At 45.4% G+C, this 22,136-nt stretch overlaps 1 protein-coding gene and 1 long non-coding RNA gene across 7 annotated transcripts in view; both read left to right on the forward strand.

Annotated features, from left to right (window-relative positions):
• The first annotated feature begins 6,252 nt into the window (after positions 1–6,252).
• The window catches only part of skila (SKI-like proto-oncogene a), a 37,850-nt gene continuing 21,966 nt past the window's right edge, over positions 6,253–22,136 (forward strand). For 2 of the 6 annotated variants that reach the window (XM_085806017.1, XM_085806021.1), the window contains exons 1-2: positions 6,253–6,343; positions 9,036–10,315. In XM_085806017.1, the coding sequence (XP_085662143.1) occupies positions 9,197–10,315 (1,119 nt within the window). In that variant the 5' untranslated portion in view covers positions 6,253–6,343; positions 9,036–9,196. Of the gene's footprint in view, positions 6,344–6,601; positions 6,929–7,428; positions 7,454–7,939; positions 8,454–9,035; positions 10,316–22,136 lie in introns of those variants that run through there. The other 4 variants (XM_085806018.1, XM_085806020.1, XM_085806022.1 and 1 more) reach the window with 4 other exon arrangements.
• Positions 18,965–20,503, forward strand: LOC146970367 (uncharacterized). The gene is made up of 2 exons (XR_015038121.1): positions 18,965–20,084; positions 20,180–20,503. It is a non-coding gene; the product is annotated as an uncharacterized LOC146970367 (long non-coding RNA).

Raw genomic sequence — 22,136 nt, forward strand, 5'->3', positions numbered from 1 at the left:
CGAGGGAGAAACATACTTGCTGTAAACACCAGCTGCTTTACAAGAGAGAGATCCCAACATAATATACTGCTTTTGATGACATACAGTATATGTCACAATCATTAAAAGTCTTTGTAAGCATCATCGTGTACTAATCCAGCAAGAAAATGATATATTATTATACAGTATATGACATAATTAGATAATTAATAGGTGTGGCTGGTTTCCGCTACGTCTTTGCAGATCATAGACATTAGAAGAAGGAACTCATACAAGAAACTGCCTCTTTAAAAAAAAAATAAAAAAGGTCACAACAAGCCAAAGGAACAAGAGACGCAGGTTTGAGTCCCAGTGGTCCATTGGTGCGTTTGATCCTGTAAGATCATCGCAGGCCTTTTTATCTCTTATGTTTTTAAAGTGAAGTTGTCACATGAATGAGTGATGAGCATCAAGGGCCATGCAGGAGCGTGAATTAGCGGTGTGATCACAGGTATAAACGTGGTCCCTATACTGAATGTCAAGTGGCAGTGTTTGGAAATCCCCTGTGATGATGTGTGTTTGTCTCATTTCTGTCAGACAGTCTGGTTTCAGCTGCACTGCCACTGCTCTTTTACCAGTGCAGCTTGTTTTTTGTTGTTTTTTTGGGTGATATGTTGAGTTTTCCTTTGCACGACTGTTAACACTGTTAAGCCAGCTATAGGCCTTTCTTCATTTATAACTGATATTGTATGTGTGTTCGTGTGATCGTCATCAGTTTCCATGATCATGCACCATGGCTATCTGATACCAGCGCTCTCTTTTTCTAAATCTGTAGCCTACGACAGCTGTCTTAAATATAGATTAATAGATATATAAAATAGAAGTATGCATCGGTGTCTGTGGGGCTGAATTTTACGACGCTGGTAAAGAAAATCTGGGTTGATCAACTCCAGCGATACTACAGTATATCTTCTTAATATCAAACCGAAATCAATCCAGAGGCTTCTTAAAGAGAAATCCCTCCCTCAGTCCTCCTGTATGTGTTAAAAAAACACTGTAAACTTCTGCTGAACTTAACACAAGGCCTCGGCAGCCGGAGTGAGACAAATCATGTAGGTATTTTCCAAACTAACAGTCGTTGGAAATTCCATCAGTGATTTCGTACTGAGCAGCAGCAGCAGCACAGACAGAGACAGAGAGAGATGGAGGCCTGTGCAGAGACAGGCTGTAACCTCTGGTTGATACCTGGTTGATTTGTCTGACACGTACACATGCTGCTGCTGAGGCCTCATATTAACCTTAGAAAACGTACACAGTACACGTCTCATATTGATTCTGCCCTCGGAGGGGGACCCGTACACGATCAGCATGGAAACTTTATTTCTTATTGACATGGTTTGGCCAAAATAACAGTTATATTATACTTGTACATGTCTTTCTCCAATATATAAAGACTCTTGGACTATTATGTAGTTCATTTTTCCCCACTATTTGACACATTAGTCTTGTTTTTAGACTTTGAGTGATGATGTTCAGCTGAGGTTTTCATTATGAGTCTTTTCTTCCTCCTTAACTTTATTGAAAGTTGCAACAACAAACAAAGAATTCACAGTCATTCCAGTTCACATTTTGTGCCATAGTAACAGCATATAGTTACATACGTATGACAGCATAACAAGAGTCAAATAAAAGAGAGAAAACAAACAAATGAACAAAAATAAAATCTTAATGTGACAGACTTTGTAATTTTACATATAAAATGACAATTCATTGTGAGTCTTGAGTTTAATAGAGAATGAGAATGATGGGGCCTTATGTAGCTCAGTGGGTAGAGCAGGCGCCCCATATACAGAGGCTATAGCCCCCGCCGCAGCGGCCCTGGTTTGATTCCACCAGTGGCCCTTTGCTGCTTGTCATTTGTCTCCCCATCTCCTGTCTCTCCACTGTCCAAAGGCCCGAAAAGCCTCAAAAATATACTTTAAAAAAGAATAATAATGATCAGGAGAATAATCAATCGCTATTGTTTTTACCTCAGAAATTCCCTGGGTAGCACTTAACCCTTTAAAGTGCATAAGGGCCAAGTGAATAATGCATTACGACAGAATTTCAAAAAAAATATGAACCTTTACGCTTTGCATTATTTGACAGTTCACCTATACTGTATATGTTATGATGTGACTGATCCACAATAAATACAGTTTCTCAGCCGGTGCCAATATTCAGTGAAACTCTGTATATATCAAATGTATCAAGGCAAAAATTTACTTTAGATGTTGGTTCAGTGTTCATCATAAAATGTGCGCAGGGACATGGACACAACAGGCGACCAGCGATTTGTGTGTGTGTGTGTATGGGGAAGAACCAGCCTATTCCAGTTTTCCACAATATAAGGTGTTTAGATGCCACAGTTGGTTGTTATTGGACTTTCGATAGATACCCAGACATATTCAAGTCCCTGAAACCAGGATCAGATGTTTATATCATGTGCAGCACCTGGTGGGATATTTGAGAATCCCACAGTCATAACCAAACACACATCTAAACACCCTCAGTGGTATTCAAAATAATCCACTTGTATTGCTGTTTGAACTGTTTCTAAAACATAACCGTGATCACACACATCACATCACAGTTTCCAGTATATTTTGTCGACCTCCTGTTGAATTTTAGGGAGCCAAAACGATGACTTACCGTCTGCAGATATACCTAAGTCACAAACAAAATACTTCAGAGACGGTTACTCAGTGTACAACGCATGGTTTTAATGTGGCTGCAAGATGAGACCTGACGCAAAAAACCTGCTGACACACACACACACACACACACACACACACACACCACAGAGAGAAGACAATGGGCCTCATTCACGAACCGTTCTTAAGAACAAATTTGTTCTTAAGTCCTACTTACGAAGTTTTTTACGAAGATTGTGGCATTCATGAATGTTTTCTTATCCAGAATTTGTTCTTAACTAAGAACAAAATCTAAGAACAGTCAGGAGTATACTTACGCACTTTTAAGTGCTGAGACTTCTGCAAAAATAACCGATTATAGTGTTTTCTTTTGTTCTGCAGTTGTATGATATTATATGATTTGAATAAGAATTATTTTCTTATCTTTTATGATGTTTTTAATAATTATATATTAATAATAATAATTGACAAATCATTGCAGTTTCTTAAAAAAAACATTATAGACACTTAATTCATATCAGTTTTTTTTTTTTTTAAGTGTTCACACTACACACAACTGTTTTTATTATTTTTTTTAAATATATGATAATATGATGATATTTATGATGGCACACGTGAGAGTGTTTGGAGTCTGGTGCTCCCTCCCAGATTTTCATTTGAGCATTTCAACTTTCTTTCTCACTTCACCTTCTCTGCTCAGTGCCTGTGGGTGCTGTGTGCACACGGCCCTGCAGTCTCATGCCCTTTTACGGGCATTGATGGGGCGGTTACCTATGCTAATCCTATGTTAATTAGACTCACCTGGCACACGCCCTCAACTTACGAGGAGATGGCATAAGAACACAGCTGCGAACAATTCTGAGGCTTACGAACGCGTTGATGAATCTGACGTAGGGTTTTCTTAAGGAACCTCTTAAGAACAACTTAAGAAAGAATCTAAGAAGGTTCTTAAGAAGATATTGGTGAATGAGGCCCAATGTGCTGAATGTCTGTCCGCCCTCTTCCTTCTGACACCTCAGACCTCATACAGTATACCGCCACTCCAGCAAGCATCATTACCCCAAATTATATACACATCCACTGAACAACTCAGGACATATTTCAATATCCACCATTGATTGCAGACAGGATGTATGAAAACGACTGTGAGGTGTCCGCCCCCAGGGTCCACTTAGTACAGAGTCCAATAACAGTTAGACAGAGTCTCGACTAATGGAGAGAGGCTTATCAATGGGATAGTCTGTTGCTGTCTGTCTGTGAATCCCAGCTCCCCCCACCACTGTCCGTGCTGTACCTCATCCCTCAGCTTTTTTTTTTTTTGCTTTATACCCCTAATGAACAATCAGTGCTGGTCACATTATTGCACATATGAGATTAATTTACTCCCCGCAGCGCACAGAGTGATGTTATTACAGGAAAATCAATGTCCCTCTTGTTGTTCTCTGGGGCTGGACGGGGTGTACGCACATCTGCTCTCATAATACAAATGCTGACCTTGCTGTCAGAGAGTGAGCCAGAGAGAGAGGCTGCGGCGAAACGGCCGACGGTGTTGTTTATCAAAGCTTTATCAAGCCTCCACGCTCTCACAGACGTGTGACACCACCAGACTGTGGGTCAGTCAGCTGGCCATGGGTGTACACTCCAGCTGAAAAAACCCCAGCATATGTAGAGACAGAGCGCGATAACCCTTTCAGATTAGGACTCAAAAGCCGTTTCATAAATGATAGTGCGGTCATACTCAAGAGTAGAGATTGTGGAAGGGGAATTAAATCTCCCTGAAATGAAAATATGTTATCTATAATTCATAAAATCTAATTCCTGGTGGCTTCATACTCCGATTTTTATTAACTCCCATCATCACTTAAAGCACAATAGACTGCCCAGATGACCTCTTGACCTTTGGCAGAGGATAGGTCCATAAAAAGAGGGGGAAGGGGAACTATGGGAAAAGAAACCTCCCTTTTGTCCAGTCAGTTTGTCCCCTCTTATCCTCTCTCTCTCTCTCTCTCTCTTTTTTTTTTTTGCAAACTTGGTAGAAAGCCAAAGAGATAGATAAACCAACTGTCGTGTTAGTTCATGGCGGCAAATGTCATCCAAGGACACATCAATAAACCTGACCTACAACATGATTCAAACCAAAAACAATCAGAGACATGAAGCTGGATATGGGTTTGCACTAAAAGAGAGAGCAGGTGGTGTTCTTCCTTTGAAAAAATCTTAGAAAGGTGTTGAAAATCAGTCTGTTAGATGATTAATTGATTAGGTGATTGACAGAAAAAGAATCAAGCAAAAATATCTGAGCATAACATAACATTGCCTTTTTCAGCTTTTCATTTCTGATGGTTTTCTGCTTTTATTTGTTATAATTGTAAACTAAATATCTTTAGATTTTGGCCTGATGAGCAGCCAAAACAAGATATTTAAAGATGTCACTTTGGATTTCCAGAGTAGTTTTCAATATTTACTAGGACAGAGTCACAGAGGTCAAGCTAACAATTTCACAACAGTTTATTTTCATTGAAATAACAGCAAGCAACTCACCATAATCACATTTCAGGGGGAAATATTCAAATTTTTACTGCAGTGTATTGCCACTTTTCAGATTAAGACTTCATATATTCTAATATCATTAAATAAAATCCATTTATAACGATACAATCAGTGGTTCACAATCATTTTAGCCAGCAATTGGCTGGGGGCTCCAGATCCCTATGGGACCGTTAAAGGGTTTGTAAATTGTTGGATCCACCATCATCTCCCATCTTGTGGTCCTGTAGAGACACTCTACGAGGTTTTTAAACCTCCATTAAAACAACAACAACTTGAGTTTCTTCTTACCTTAAAGGTATAGTTCAACATTTTTGGCAAATTCGCCTATTGCCATAATTCCTATAGTCATAGAGGTGGTTCCTTACTAAAACGAACCTACCCTAGTTTATAGGGATTATAGCAATAGGCGAATTTGCCAAAATGTTGAACTATCTTTGAAGCTGGCTACAACCAGTTATTGTAGATATCAAAATGTGACAGTCTTGAAAAACTGATAGCAGTGATGATAACAGTGAAATACAAAAACTAGGCTATGAAACCAGATATTCAGTCGGTGCCTGTGAATTAAAAAAAATAAAAAAATAAATCATTGAATCATGTTTTTTGGGTGAAACTACTATAACACACAGGTTTTTAATGAGCTGCTCTTTAAAAAAAAAAAGAAAGAAAAAAGCGCCCGGACTGTGGCTGCTTTGGTGCTATTATAGCCTATCTGTCTTTCTCTTTCTCTACTAGCCTACTACTACTACTCTACTCTCTACCTACCTACTTACTTCTGGAGGAAACAAACGCCCCAGACTGTGTGAGTGAGACAGGCAGACAAACAGACAGACAGACAGACAGACAGACAGACGGACGAAAGGAGCGGCAGACAGGCAGATAGACAGTCAGACAGACAGACAGACAGACAGACAGACGAGAGACACCCCCGCATAGTTTCCGTCAGCCGGGTGACGTCTCCGCCTCTCAGCCCGTGTGCAGCTGTGACGTTGCGGCTCTGTAGTGAGCGAGCCTCGAGCTGCATCTTGTTGACGGTCCGCCAGGCTTTTCCAGTACTGAGAAGACCCCAGGCAGGCGAGCGAGAGAGAGAGAGAGTTAGTGAGTGGCGAGAGGACAGAGGAACACACGCAGCAGCGTTTCAGGCAAGTGTATTTGTATTTTAATTTTAAAAAACGAGACGAAAAAGGACGGAGCTTTGCTTTTTTTTTTTTTTAAATGGAAAGTCTGTGGATGTGGCTGTTGACAGTCGGACGATTAACGGCCGAATTTGAATTCAAATTGTTCATTCTATTCTGAACGGACGGACGTTCGAGAGGAGAGACGGGGGCAGAGGCAGAGAAGCTAACTGGTGAAGCCCGCTGTGTCGCTCTCTATCCGGGGGTTTAGCCTGCCGTAGTGCCGTAGTGTTAGCGCTCGGTTAGCCCACATTATCGGTCACTGTACCCCTGCCTTTTAGTCTCAGCATAGTAGCTGCCTGGTTTACCCTGCTCTGTCCGGGCGTCGCAGCAGCGGACAGACTCGGTTATCATATCGCCTCTCTCTCTAACGTTATATCTATCTCTGTGTTGTTGCTGGGTGAGACTAGGCAAGTCGGTCTGGATTTATTTATTATCGCTCGCATTGCTTTTTGGCTGAAGTGGGTTAATTAAGTTAGCCTGGCTGTGCTGCACATAGCCACATAACCCTCTTCAATACTACGCTGGTTGAACTGCTTCATGCACCGGGGGGTAAGTAAGCTGGGGGTAGTAGCTAAGCTAAGCTAAGCTAGCTAACGTTGAAAGACAAGATAATACGCGTTTTTTCCACCACCACTTGATTTTTACATACATTCATACTGTAACATCATATTATTTGTGTTTTCCTCATCGTATAAGTCTGTGTGAATGTTTGTTGTCAAAACATCGTCACGTAACGGGTTTAAGAAATAATGTCACACACACACACACACACAAATGCGTAACGTTTAATGTCAGGCTAAACCAGGGTATCGGACAGGCACCTCTACCTGTGTGTGTGCGTTTGATTGACATAGGGAGGGGTGGTGGGGGTGGTGAGCTTGGGCTGTAAACCCCACTATGCCCTCCACTAAATCGGCGTGTGTGTGTGCGTATAGCGCTGCTGGACCAGCGGTGCCTTCCTCCCCAGACCAGACTGTAGTGTAGACAGTGAATGTCATTATCAGCGCTGTCTGCATACCAGTGCCGCCGTGGCGAGCCAGCAGAGGAGGAGGAGGAGGAGGAGGAGGAGGCGAGGTACAGTTTGCAGACTGGAGAGGAGGTGGTGGTGGTGGTGGAGAAGAGAGAGAGAGGGAAGAGGAGGAGGAGGAGGGGTGGTGGTGCTGCTCGCTGGGGACGGAGCAGCAGAGCAGGAGCATTATTCTCCGCGGTGTCCTTGCAGCAGCAAAAGGGGGGATACCAGGAGAAGAAGTCATGAAAAGATAGGCTAATGTCTAAAAGGCAATAAATGAATATGGGGATGTTTATGAGAAATTGTTACTACGAACAAAAAATAAAAAATAAACATTGCGGGCGTTGTGATTTCTGTCAGAAATAATAATCTTGTTGGAGGTTTTAGCTGCCAAAACCGAAGTCCTGTAAGACACCGAGCAAGCTGAGGAGGAGGAGGAGGAGGAGCTGCCTCTCTGTAGATCCTCATTTATTGGTCGCTGATCTGGTTTTGCAGTGTTTTTTTTTTCCTTTTTCTTTTTTGTTCAATCGGCCCACGGTATTATTTGCCATTAAAACGCCCACAAACATCAACCCGTTTCGGAATCGAGCTCGAGGTGTGCACCGCAGCAGCAGCAGCGGGTTTTTCACTCGGTGGAAAAAACGATAGGATGCTGAAATCTGCAAAAAAGCGAATGCAAATTTGAGGTCAATTAACCCAATGCATGTGCATTTATCCTTTTTAACGTTTTATTTTGATAAATCTAGATATCAATTTAGTGCAGATGCATAAACGAAGCGCAAATGATACAGTAAATGTTGCATTTTGAAGCTGCTGTTAGTGTCATATTGCAGCAGCAGCCATTATCAACTACATGGCGTTTTAAATTGGGGGGGGCGCAAAGTGTTGTTTACCTTATGACGGTAAACTTAGTAATTCCGCAGTAATGCCTTATGGCAAAAGAAGGGGGAAACACCGCTTTCCACGCTGCTCTATGTCAAGCTGTGAACGGAGTGAGAGAAGGGGACGACTGCTGTTAACGCTTTTATCAATTGTTTTTCATGGAGTTGATGGGGTCAGCGTGGGGTAAGCAGACCCAGGGGAAGGCACAATATGGTAGGGAAGGGCACTTTCATTTGCAAAGTGAAATGTTTTTGACCATTGTGTATCAGCCTTACATTAACAATGTAATGGGAGCGGGGCAGGGTGGAGAGAGGTGAGGAGGGGGGTGGGTGTATTCGCTCAGGTTGTTATGTCTGGTCAACTGGTTTCGCTTGTTAAAATTCTCACTTTGTCCCAGCAAGTTTGTTTCAAAACCCTTAGTGAAAAAACCTTGATGGAAGTTTCCCCTGGGGTTCAATTACAAGGGCTGAAAAAAAAAGCCAAAGCCTTGTGTTTGTGTGAAGTATGGTAATGACCATTTGGTTTAGTGGTCCATGCAAACAGCCATTGACCTCTTCAGCCCCCAGCCGGGACAGCAGCAGTAAAACATTTATACTCCTTATGGATATTTCCTGCTCCGCAACGTTTTTTTGATGAGATCATTTTCAGTTTGTTTGTTTATTTCTCTACAGGGAAATAATTTATTAACTATAGTTTGGATAATGATGTTTTTTTTCCCTGCCTGATGTGTTTCCTAAATTCATGTTTTTTTTTTTCAATGCACAGGAATTGGATCAGAACATTGAAAACTTCAGTCACCATCATGCATGTGTCCAACTACCAGAAGATTTATGTCATTTGAAAAGACTTTAGGAGGGAAATAAAGAGTCAGAGGAATACAAGAACTCAGTCAGCAGACAGAAACGACAATAACCCAGTGGTTAGACATGGCCAGCACCCAAACCAGTTTGAAAACCCCGTTCAAAGACTTGACTTCATTCAAGGGCAACATGAAGCGGCTGTACAGAGAGCGACTGGAGGACGCGCCCATCAAGAAGCGAGTGATTGCAGAGATCAACCTGAAGCGTCGGAGCTTGGATTCACTCCCCAAAACTCCTAAGGTGAAGCGGGAGCAGCCGGAGGATCTGCATCACGACTCTGACATGGATGTGGCGGGTCGGGCTGAACTACACGTGGGCTCTGCTAAAGCCCTGGACTTGAGCCCTGGGCTCAAACACACACTGGCCCAGTTCACCCTCAGCAGCCAGAGCTCCCTCGGGGGCCCGGCTGCCTTCTCAGCCCGAACCGGCCATGAGCACTCCCCGGCCGGCATGCCCCCCCTGCCCTCCCCTCCGGTCCTGGGAGGGGGCCCCCTGCTGGTTCCCTGCGACAGCTCCACCGAACTCACCCACTCGCTGCTGGAAGGAGAGTCCATCTCCTGCTTCGTCGTCGGGGGAGAAAAGCGGCTCTGCCTGCCCCAGGTGCTCAACTCTGTGCTGCGCGACTTCTCCCTGCAGCAGATCAACACCGTGTGCGACGAGCTCTACGTCTACTGCTCGCGATGCGACGCCGAGCAGCTGCACATCCTCAAAGTGCTGGGCATCCTGCCGTTCAACGCGCCTTCCTGCGGCCTCATCACGCTGACGGACGCACAGCGGTTGTGCAACGCTCTGCTGCGCCCCGGGGCGGCCCTGCCCGCCGACCCCAGCGGTAAGCTGTCGACCCAGGGTCTGCTGAAGGAGAGCGAAGCCAGCTTCCAGGTGGAGCACCAGTGTCTGGGGAAGTGCCAGGGTCTCTTTGTGCCCCAGTTCTACACCCAGCCCGAGGCGCCCTGCATCCAATGTGTCGAGTGCCAGTTGCTCTTTTCGCCGCAGAAGTTTGTCATGCATTCACACAAGTCACCTGATAAGAGGACCTGCCACTGGGGCTTTGACTCGGCCAAGTGGCCCTGCTACCTGCAGCTCGCCAGAAAGTACCAGGGCACGCCAGAGGAACCCAAGCTCAAGCAGCTTTTGGACGAGGTCAAAGAGAAGTTCCACTACCAGCTCAAGAGGTCGCTAGACAAAGTAAGTGCAATGCAAAATGATGCTTTGTTTGCTTCGTCTCTGCTTGTTTGCATGCTATGTGGCGTCATTCATTCCCCTTCTGCTGAAGTAGCCGAAAAAACGTTCAGAAGTTCATCGGTAATGTGCTTTTGAAATCTCCAAACTGGTTGGCCAGCTGTCCCTTCTTCTCGTCCGTCATGGCAGAGTCCCACGTTCCGTGTGTTCAGCAGGTTTGACAAGCCCACTTAACGGCCGATGTTTTCTTAAACCAGCGTTGACCCAGTATGTGTGACAGAGGACAGGTGGTGTCATTTTCTCTGGCCAGGTTTGAACAGAGGAGGTGAGGCCAGCTGGCCACAGCTGAAGGGGAAGTGCATCATTTGTCCCCCCAGGTCACCTGGAGGTCACCGGGTATGTCGCTGAACAAAAGGCCGGCATACGAGGCTCGGGCAGACTGCTTGAGTCAGATCTTTTTAAGTTGAAATGTAGAAAAACAATTGTGGTCTGCCAAAACCAACTGGAGTTTGTCTTTTTGCACATTCCCACACAGTGGGAGAAAATGGAAAGCAAATCTGGTGCACACCAAAGCTGAAGACATTTTTGGCTGCTTAGACATTGTATGACATCTGTTATAGAGTTATTTTATGAATTCTGTTTCCTAGCAACTTGGACAAAATACAGGTGCTCCATGAAATGAAATATCTAGCTGTAGTGTGAGCTACAGGATTGGAACTTGGACATAATTACTGAGCCATTTACCTCAAGGCAAACTTGAAAGTGAAATAGCTTTATCACATTATGTGTATTTATCTTGTATTTAGTGTTTATCTGAAAGCCTGAATCCTGCAGGATTTTCCCATTCCTCTTATTCTTCTGTGGTAAAAAAGGAAAAAAAAATCTCATCAATGCAGTATCTAAATCATGAGGGCAGCAGGCCTCTTGTAAAGCTCTAGATAGTTTCTCTGCCATTGGCTGGTTTATCTCATGACCTCCATCTGACCACAGTGGACTGCCCTGTCTGTATTGTATTGAAGGTTAAGTAGGTGTTGTGTTTTTGTCTGTTGTTGCTGCGGGTTGTTCACACACAGACTACCAGCTGGGATCGGTTTACAGTGAAGTTTAAAAAAAAAAAAAAGGAAAGAAAAGGAAACAAACAGTTTAACCAGCACACCACTCATTTTGAAAAGAGAGGGGACTCTCCGACAACCTGTACTGGTAAGATTTGTTTGCGTTTGTGGTTCAGTACAGGTGAGGGGGAACACGTTTCTGGAGCACTGGAGACACGTCGTGAACTGTTTGTGTAGCTTAGATAAAGAGATGCTCTCGTCTTTGTCTTGTTAACTTTGTGTGTGTGTGTGTGTGTGTGAACGTACCGGAAATACCGTCTGCTGTCTAGTCTAGCGTCCTGACCGCATTCCTGTCACACCTCTTTTCCAATTGTCCTCCTCCTCCTCCTCCTCTTCTTCCTCTTGCCACGGTGTAAGGTATGTCTTTTGGAAAGTCGTAGACGTGCTGCTCTGTCAAATACGCAGGAGACATTTTGATTTCCACAGAGGATTCCTCGCTATCTTTGTGGTGTGTGTGTGTTTTTTTACGTGTGAAAAGCTGCCAACCTCAGTGTGTGTAATGAGCTGCTAACTAGTGGCTAGTATGACACATCTTCATCATAGTCTCTCTCTCTCTCTCGCTCTCTCTCTGTCTCACACTTTGCCAGGCTCTCTGGAGCCTCTGTCTCCACACAGTTTCAGGTGTTGTTGTCTCTCTGCGGGGTGATTTCTCAGTAGCTTTTTTTTTTTTCGGTTTCTTTTTTTTTACCTTGCTACTTTTGTTTATTGTTAGAGGGGAAGGGATGAGGATTTTCTCATATCCTCTCTCATTTTTCAGTTACTTTTGAGGGGTTGCCTCAATCAGAAACCATGAAAAATAGATTGCAGAAGTGAAATTTATGCAACAATCATGTCCGTGTATACAGACACACACGCAGAGGCACAAATGTACAAATTCCTGGAAAGACAGTTGCCTGTGAGTCTACAGGAAGCAGGTGATTTTGGCATGAAAAGAGGATGCCACTCCACCAACCCCCTCTTCCACACAGGAGCGGATGTACGGGTGTGTGAAAGGTCAGCGGCCAGAGAACAAGGTGACCTGGCTGCAGTGTCCTGCTTCACGCAGTCAGGACGCAGGGGTTCCCTTCCCAAGTCCAGCCGCTCTTCTGTTTATGTGTGTGTGTGTGTATTATTTGTGTAATGAAAGTGTGTTTAACTGAGCAGGAAGTGAGGCAGACGGACATGTCTCTCACCCTGAACATCCTCCAGACTCTGTCCAGCCGCCTCCACTGCACTGGCTGTGTGTGTGTGACTCATACTTTCCACATCCCAGTGGATGTTAAGGCCAGCCAAGGCAGCTCACAGCCACACATGCTTTTTTAGAAAGATGGGCTGCGTCGGTGTGTTGTTGGTCTAACCTCGGCTGGAGACCCTTTTCCCACTGGCCCTTATTTATACACAGTGTCAGTGTGCACATTTACAAGCAGTTCATAGTTTTTTTTTGTTTTTTTTTTACCGGTGAGCTCTGGGACCTCTAGAAGAGAAGAGACACAAACAAGGGGAGCCTTCTGGAAGTTTTTTCCCCACTTTCTCCAATGGCTACTAGTAGTCTCCCATATCCTGTTAGGAGTGTTTGGTTTTGAAAAGGTGCAGTTAAAAACCCCAGGACTTGCTCTTTATAAACGGGGCTTTGTGCCCTGGAGCACGGCTGCCATGTCTACTGATCCCTGCTGTGTAAATAGAGTTTGCTAGACAGACGCCACTAACGGACAGCAACAAGCCGAAGCCTTATCTCCAGAGTTAGTTTAGTATCTGACAGACAATGAGTTCATTTTGCCTACAGGGGCTGTGACGGACACTCGTACTTTCCACTGAGACAAGATCATGTGTCGTCATTTTTTTTTACTTTTTTTTTTTTTCCCCTGACAAGAAAGGAAGTAACAGAAATTCCAATTTGATGATCATCCTCACCATCTTGTGAAATATCCGTCTCGCTGGAGGGACATTGTGTTTGTTTGGGTTCGTGTTTGTGTGTGTGTGTGTACATGGCATGTCACCAGACAGCGGTGTATTACAAAATGTCTGAATGACAAAATCGCCAGAAGTAGTCAGTGGTTATATTAGGTCAGGTTGTGTTTCGTCAGACAGACAGACAGACAGACACAAAGGTCATTTCATTTGTACTGTTTAATGTGTAAACAATTAGCGAGCCATAAAACTGCTGGTGCCTTTCAGTTTGAATGACCAGAGTTGTGAATTCCCACCTCCAACATAAATCTTTATTTTCATAATAGAAAAAAAAAAAAAGAGCAGGAACAGTCATTACAAGCTGATATTTGAGACATGTTTGCAAAGCCTTACTGAGCATAATCCCGTGATATAGCGACACCGTGAACATAGCTGCGTGCTGCTTATTTGCCTCGGCCTTGTTTGTAGCGTTGTGCTGGCCCAGAGTCAGAAGTGTCAGACGGAGAGAACAGCCTTCCTCTGTCTGCCTCCCCGGCCGGGCTGACACAGTGGCTGCGGCACAGACGGCAGACAGCTGCATCTCTCTGGCTTCCTCTATTTGCTATTTGGAAACCAGTGACTTCATTACCGCAGACCAGTGCAGCTGCACTCTCTGGCTGTCTCCTGGGCTGTCTGCTCTGTCTGTCTGTCTGTCTGCCTGTCAGTCATTCTCCTGGGCTGTATCTAATTGGATTTTGGCAGGCACGCTAATCGTTCACTGTGCTGCCTTTTGCTATCTCTTCCTCCTCCCTCCATCTTGACGTCAGTCTCCCATCTGCCTGCTTCTCACTTCTCATCTTGACTTCAGACTTCAGTTGACTTGGCTCTCGGTCTGCTCTTCACTCTGCTCATCATCATCATTCCTGTCTTTTAACTGAGACGGCTCTGCTGTCAGCCACATGTGTCTGTAAACAGTCAATACTAGGGTTGTACGGTATACCGGTACTAGAGTGGTACCGGGGTACTGACGCATTTAAAAAGGTACCATACTGCGCTTAGATGGGACCGGTACTTTCATTTTGCGCCGCCGGCAGCGGTGACGTCGCCGCGTGAAGTCGCCGCATTGTAATTTGAGCCGCGGCGAGCGAGTGAGCAGCCACAAACGAAGCAAGGTGCTGTTTTTATTACCGTTACAGCGCCACCTGTCCATGTGCCTGTGTTTATGTGTGTCTGTGTGTGTGTGCGTGCGCGCCGCGCGCGAGAGAGACGGCCGCCACAGACTCGTTAATTAATGCAAACAGCTGGTTGATAAGTCCGTTTTTACCGCGGATCACCACTGGCATGCTCTCTGTCTCTGTCTCTCTCTCTCTCCCTCTCTCTGTGAGTGAGTGAGTGAACAGCACTACGCGGAGATGAATTAACGGAGCGATATTGCGTTGATGGGGGGGTGGGGAGGGGGGGGGCTTGGTCTTGATTCTGTGGCGCTGCATATGGGAAACAATAGGTGTGTGTTTGTGTAAAATGAACGTTTGTGTTTCATTCTATAAACTACTGAGAACAATTTCTCCCAAAAATTACAGCTGGTCAAAATAACAAAAAAAGATGCAGTTTTTTTCAGACCTCAAATAACGCAGTTGATAATCATTTTTAAACAGACAACTAATGATTTAATTTAGGAAGAGTTCAGTACTGATGCATATGTTATAGTTCTAAGATTTTCTATTAAAATAAAGTCAATAATGACATTTTTTGTGTTCTCTTTTTATTTGGAAAAGTACCGAAAAGTATCGAAAAGTATCGAAAAACATGTTGGTACCGATACCGGTACCAAAATGTTGGTATCGTGACAACACTAGTCAATACCCCCTGGGCCCCAATCAGCGGACAGTAACAAAATAAGCAGCCAAATGACCCGATAAGTCGATCGTTACATAAGCAATAAGACCACTTGTGTGCGTCTGCAAGGCGGATGAGAAGAAAGCCAGTGGCTATTGATCGGGTCTCCGACCTTGATGGATGTGGCGAGTTGCCGGGTGACACAGACACTGAATAGAGGAGGAAATGGACCAAGACAGGGAGGCAAGGAGGAAATGGTAGAAGAGTGAAACGAGGAGACTCGGTTACAGGGACCGCAGCTGGTGTTGCATAAGTTCCCGTCTGTGTGTTAAGACATGTGCACCAGTCTCCCAAGTTAACCTCACCTCTGCCTCCGCTGTTGCCTGCCTTAATTTCTGTAACTCAGACAGGCTGCCAGACAGCGGTAGCGTCAGTCAGACACAGAAAAGGCTATGTGTGGTCAGAAAACACGCCGCCTCTGGGGGAGGAACACAAGCAAATGAGGTAAGGGTGTAGAAGATGAGGGGGTAAGACCGGGACAGCTGCGTCTGGCTGTTGTCTCAACTCATAAACTCCTCTATACTTTGGTTGTCTTGCCATGAAACAAGCTGTGTGAGCCAGGTTGTTACACGGGGGCTTGTTGGGCCCCAGATCTTCTTTCTCTGAGTTGAAAATTAACCCTCCCCTCCCCTCCTCTCCCCTCCTCCGTCAAAGACCTGAGCTACACCACAAATCTCGTCTGGAGCAGCCCTCTCGGTTGGCCAATCACATGCTGGATAGCTCGCATTTCCCCAGCTAATACGCTCCTTTGCCTCCTACTACCCCAGCCCAAGACACATACACACACACACACACACACACACACACACACACACACACACACACACACACACACACACACACACACACACACAAACACATGTTTTTATGTCTGTGCATTTTCCAAAGAACAATTATCCGTTTATACTGAATACACAGCAGCTCCTTTGAACACTGGCCCAGAGTAACCTACAGTCCGTCACGTCTGTATGTAGTTTGATGTGGAAGACTGTGTTCCCTGTACACAACACCCTGTGCTTTGGCCCAGTGTTTGCTGCCTGTTGTAAAGGGCTAAATGGGGCCCCGCAAGGTAGGAGGGGCTTAGCCGAGAGAGAGAGAGAGGGGCCTCCGGTATGTCACCATCAGGTCAGTGCCAGTGTCACAGCTCCATAACTGCACTATAGTCGTAACTCCTCGGTCTCTCTCTGAAATTGACAAGAATCTTTCTCCAGTTTTTTTTTTAAAGACTCAAAACATTTGAAAACGTCACAGGGGCTCAGCCACAGCTCAGCGAACCACCAGAATTAGTCGTGCACCAGCTCACAGCACTTTTCCTGCGCACCACAACAACCCCAAAGTTTAAAAAAATGTATCATTGGTTGGCTGCTGGTTATTTCCCACCCCAGCTGCAGCTTGTTATTTTTTCACTGTTTCCTTGGCTTGGGCTTTCTTCTCCCCCCCACATCACCGCCTGAAGAAGATAATGTGCTGCCATGGGACTGATGTGCACTCGCCACAGCAGCAGATAGGTCAGTCCAGATACACTGGAGCCTGTGCCACATCTGCCAACAGTCTCATAGACTAAACAAACTCGTAAAGCCCCTCCCAGCCAAATGCCCCGTGGGCTTTAAAAGAGCCCCGGACTGACAGCCTGTTTGCATGTTCACTGTGTGCTCTGGTTATCCCCGCTCAGAGCATCAGACCAGTTTGTTGCTTTTAAGGAAAACGAAAGCGAGAACAAGTGAAAAAGAGGGAAATATAATAGGCCACAAGTTCAAACAAGACTGTAAGAAGAGAGACATGTCTGACAAGCTTCCCTGGGTTGTTCTTGCACGAGACTGAAATAATGAGGAGTCCTGGTATTAATTAATGGATGTGTTGATGAAAAGATTAACTGTCCACTATCTGGTCTCCCTGGGAGACGGTCAGAGGATCTGGTCGTGTGTGCGTCGGGGGCCAGGGAGTCGGAGGCGAGGGAGGCGATACTGTAAAAGGACTGTGGGAGACCGACTGCCAGCCTGCGTGTTGTGTGCGAGCGGAGAAAATGCGTTTGCATTTGAAAGACTCCTCTGTGCCGCCTTCCCGGTGGGAACAGTGATTAATGAAGATCTAAATGGAGAGACCCAGAGACGGCACTTTCCATAGGAGTGCCATATACACAGCAGACGTGCACACACACACACACACACCATATAGGCACTTAGACTCCCTCTCTCTCATATTTTCTCCCACAGCTCCAGTCTCCCAGACAGGGAGATAAACACAGGATATCAAAGGCGTGTCATGAGTCCCACTGGGCTGCCACCCGGCACATCCACAACACATTAAGCTCAGCCACTACACTGATCAATTATGCATGTTGCAAACACAGGGAAATCAGGGGAAAATAGTCGGTCTGTACGATTAAAAGGAATCCCCATTTCTCCACTTTGCCAGTAATGTTATTTGCGTGTTTGGTAATGGCTCGTCGTCATTTTTTCCCCATATGTAAGTGATTCTGCTGCCTCTGCGATGCTTGATTAAGTGTCCACGTTCTTTTGTCAAATGGTCCCCTGCGCTTAATTTCACACAACAATGGCAGCCAGGTTAAGTGCTGCCACGGCCCATGCTAGTTTTGACCTCCCGCCTACGCTCAAGATGAAAGCAGAGAGCGCAGCGAGCCGCTGAGAGATGTAAACTTGCCAAGCTCGAATAGATGATGACTTGTCCTGTAAGTCCTTTTATTTTGCAGCCTCACCTTTGCTCCACTAACATCAAACTCCAACTGCTTCTTTTCCCTTTTCACTGCTGGCTGCCTCTATACCCTGTAAATCCTTATCTCACCAGGGGCCTGACGGATGTGGCTCAGGACGGACGGGGCGCTGTAAAGTTATAGCAACTGGGAAACAAGCTGCATTAGCGGAGGTGGAAACAAGTGACATTTTGTGGTTTTGCTCAGACTTTTATCTCTCTGCGCCTCAGCCTCAACCCTGCCGAACGCTGATGTGTTTATCTCACCGCTATATTCCCACCTGCAGTGACGCCGCTCATGGGAATCATCTGTCTCCCTGATATTTCTTAGGGCAGACACACACATGCAAACATGCAGTCCTCCTTGCCTCATGTCCCTCGGGGGTCCACACACCAGCTCATCTAGCTCCTGTAAATAGCGGGCTTTTTTCCCCCTGGAGTCCCACTACAGTCCCACTGTATGTCTTTACTGTGTGTATGCTAATGTAAGCAGTAGAAAGTCCTCCAGGTCATTGACCTCTAGATGCAATTAATTACATAGAAGCTATCATAAAACATATCTTATGTATTTTATTTGAGTCTACTTCTTCGGCTAAGCCTAATTAAGGGTTACATGTGTTGAAGCTGGTGAGTGCACTTCAACATCCTTGCATGCAAGCTAATAGTCAAGTCCTCCTTAGCGGTGCTTGTGTGAGTGTGTGCAGCTCTTGTTGAGCCATGTGGTAATGATTCTTCGCGTGTCCAGCTTTTTTTTTTTTTTTTTTTTTCTGGCTTCACTGTTGCTCTTATTAAAACAGCCTTGCTGCCGGGGCAACTTGGCCAGCATGGAGCCTTATTACCCTTGACTTTATCCTTTGAAGAGTGAAGCATTGCCTTGTGGTTTATAGTCTGGCTACATTTTAACCAGTTCCTGTGACAAGTGCACTTTGTTATGCCAGACATTTTCTTTGTCATCACTATCGAAAACGTACCGGCTGAGACGCATCCTGATACCAGATGAGGCCAGACGCACAGTAGTTCTCAATAAAAATGACTCATGATGAGGAAAGACAAAAAAAAAACTTGCCTCCGGCCAAAAGAAGGTACATTGATCTTGCCTCATCAAAGAACGAAAGTTACTGTTGAAATCTTAAAACCCAAAAGTCTGAAACTCTCTGTCCTTGTGTAATCCGAGGAGAAACCCCAGACTGTGACGTGTGTCTGTCTATATATGATGACACCTCTTGTCAAATGGCTGACACACAGACACACACACACAAATATCACGGGATATGATACAGTCGACAGTTTATGATCACATGAAGGCAAAGGGTCAAACACAGTCACAGTCACAAACACCACAGAAACACAACCACCACCGCCGCCGCCGCCGCCACCAGCCACTTCCTCCAGTCACCACGCCAACCCTATCCTGCTGCGTGAGTCACGGCGCTCCATCAGCGCTGCGGTCTGCTCTCCACTCATCAGCGTCACTGTGGAGCCAGGACAAAGATTTATCACCGTCCCGGTCTCTCTCTCTCTCTCCCTCTCTTTCTCTCCCTCTTTCTCTTTCTCTCTCAGTCTGTTTGATCTACACCCAGGTGTGTTCACTTAGAGCTCTGACTCAACCCTAATGACATTTACCAAACCCAGCCGTGCTTCTCCGGGGCTGTTGTCGAGCTCGCCACAGACAGTGACTGTATTAATGAAGGAAGTCTGGTGATCAAGTGTGTGTGTGTGTGTGTGTGTGTTGTACATTGTGGGTTCACCTGTTGTAGACTTTCATGTATTGATATCAGTAGAGGCAGGATGTAAGTGAATATCAGCCTCAGGCCAAACACTGGTTGACTTATCTGTGTGTGTGTGTGTGTGTGTTTTTTTTTTTTTAATAATTCACATTTCGGCAGATTAAAAGTAAAAGTCTCATGTGAATTCTTTGGTCCATGAGCCATTTTGAAGGTAGAGCGAACGGTCCTCAGATACTTGTTTTGAAAACCAGAGAGAAAGAAAAGGAACAGAGGGAAAGGCGATGGATTTGCATTACAGGACCTCTGTGTGTGTGTGTGTGTATATGTGTGTATGTGTTTGTTTGTGTGTGTGTGTGTGTGTGTGTGGGAGAGAGACAGGCGAGCCCGAGGGGCCTGGACAGCAAAGCCAAGCTGCCCATGCAGAGACGAGCAGCAGCAGTGGAGGCTTCAAACAAGCTCCTGCATGTAATATGGATGAGACCAGAGCTCCCAGCAGCGCAGTCACAGGACCCAGGGCCTGTTTGGATTTAACCGTCTCTCTTTCCATGTGTCTGTGATAGATTTTACCCCGCAGGGCATTTCGGCCAGGAGAAGCTTTGTCGTTGTAGTGCTGGAGCTGTATCTGGGGGTCAGCCACTGGACCGCCAACCCCCCTTCCCACCCTTCCAACCTCCAACCTCCAACCTCCAGCGTCGTTTCAGTCCGAGCATTGACATTTACTGCAGTATATTCCACAGTACAGCAGAGCCACAGCCTCCTGCGCTGAGGAAGAAGTAAACAAACCGCAGATCGATAATATGGCTGCATATCAGCCAGGTGAAGAGGAGATTTTTAGTTAGGGCAACTCTTGCATGATTAACACATTAAAGCCCTCACTCAGTCAAGTGTTTTTCTTTTATATGGATGAAGCATATTCATTTATTTCCACCTGTCATGAAGAAACATTTATGATTTTTTTGGCTTCTGATTGCTTAAAGTCCTAAAATGGTAATCAGGCGAAAATGATGACAGCCTCACAGTTGCTGGTTTCTTATGGCCGGCTGTTAGAAGCAGGCTTCTGTATGCATTTTAAGACATTTTAGTTGATGCTGTGTAATTTATGGCACAGAGGGGTTGGGCAGTGTCTCCATTTTCTCTCTCTCTGTCTCTCTCTCTCTGTCTCTCCCTCCCTCCCTCCCTCCCTCTCTCCCACCAGTGATAGCAGTGCATTGCTGGCTTGCTGACAGCCTCTCTCGGCTTTCAGTCTGCTTAGCAACGCTCGTCCTCTCTGCAGCTCCCTCACTCCCCTCTGTCTCCAAGCACTCAGAGTTGTTTCATCCATTTGAATAGGAAGCCGAGTTCCCTTATATAGCAAACCAGGCAGCTCATTTGTGTGTGTGTTTTTTTTTGTCTGGTGGGTATCTTGTGTGTCTCTAATTGTGGATTTGAACCAGTAACCTAGCGTCCTGTGGCAGCGAGCGTCTCTACAGACTTTTTCCCTTTTGATTTTTTTTTTTTTTAGAGGTGGCAAAGCACAAGCACATGCACACTGGCCCAGATGAGGCTCAGATGATGAGTACAGTCATCCTCAGACAAGACAAGGGCCCACTGGCCTCATTCTCAGCCGATGTGTCCTCCTGGGAGCATGAAGTGTGTCTGCTCGTGTCTTGTGTGCGTATTTTGTGCGTGGACAGTTTGCTTGCAGGAGGACTACGTCATCCTCCTCGTCCTCCTACACTGCTCTTTGATGGAGCTGTTGTTTGATGGGTTGTCTGTCTGTTTACTTGTGTGTGCATCTGTTTCTTCTTGTGTATGTGTGTGTGTGTGTGTGTGTGTGTGTGTGCGTCTGTCTGTCTCCTGGCCTGGTTGACTCACATAGGTGAGCCCTTGCAGCTTTGGTAATTAACGCTCTGGGGGGGCGGGGAGGGAGGACGGAGGGAAAGTAGAGCACACACACACGCTGAGCTGCTGCACATAGAGACTGCTGTCTTGCACATGGATGATTTTTAAATGCCCTTCACTGACTCAAAGACTCTCCATTTTCCTTGTGCGTTGTGCATGTGAGTGTGTGAGTGTGTGTGTGTGTGGTAGCATCAGTGGCCACATTTTCACTCTGCAGGCCTGTAATGTTTCATTATTTAACCTAATGACATCTTGGTGGAAGAGAAGTGAGAACTTCTACGCCCTCATAATATTTTTTCTTTTTGAACATCAAGTGAGTTGCTAGAACACACACACACACACACACACACATTTCACCCTTATACCCTGAGTTACAGGAGCTGAAAGGGTGAACAGGAAATTTCAGATATCACAAATCGCTCACCCTGTGTACCGAGTCTCTCACAAGGCTGAATCATATTTCCTCTCTCATACAGCTGCATGAGTGTGGTTAAAATGATCTTATTTTTTTACGATGCACTTCTGTTGATCACAACAACCTCAGGTCGATGATTTGAAGCGTTGCACAATGCAGTTTGACTTCTGACTTCTGATTCAGTGTCTGAACTATTTGCAATTACAGCAACACCTGTGAAT

This window comes from Trachurus japonicus, chromosome 17 (genome assembly GCF_045865225.1).
Source record: "Trachurus japonicus isolate A0001 chromosome 17, Traja_1.0".
NCBI classification, from domain to species: domain Eukaryota; kingdom Metazoa; phylum Chordata; class Actinopteri; order Carangiformes; family Carangidae; genus Trachurus; species Trachurus japonicus.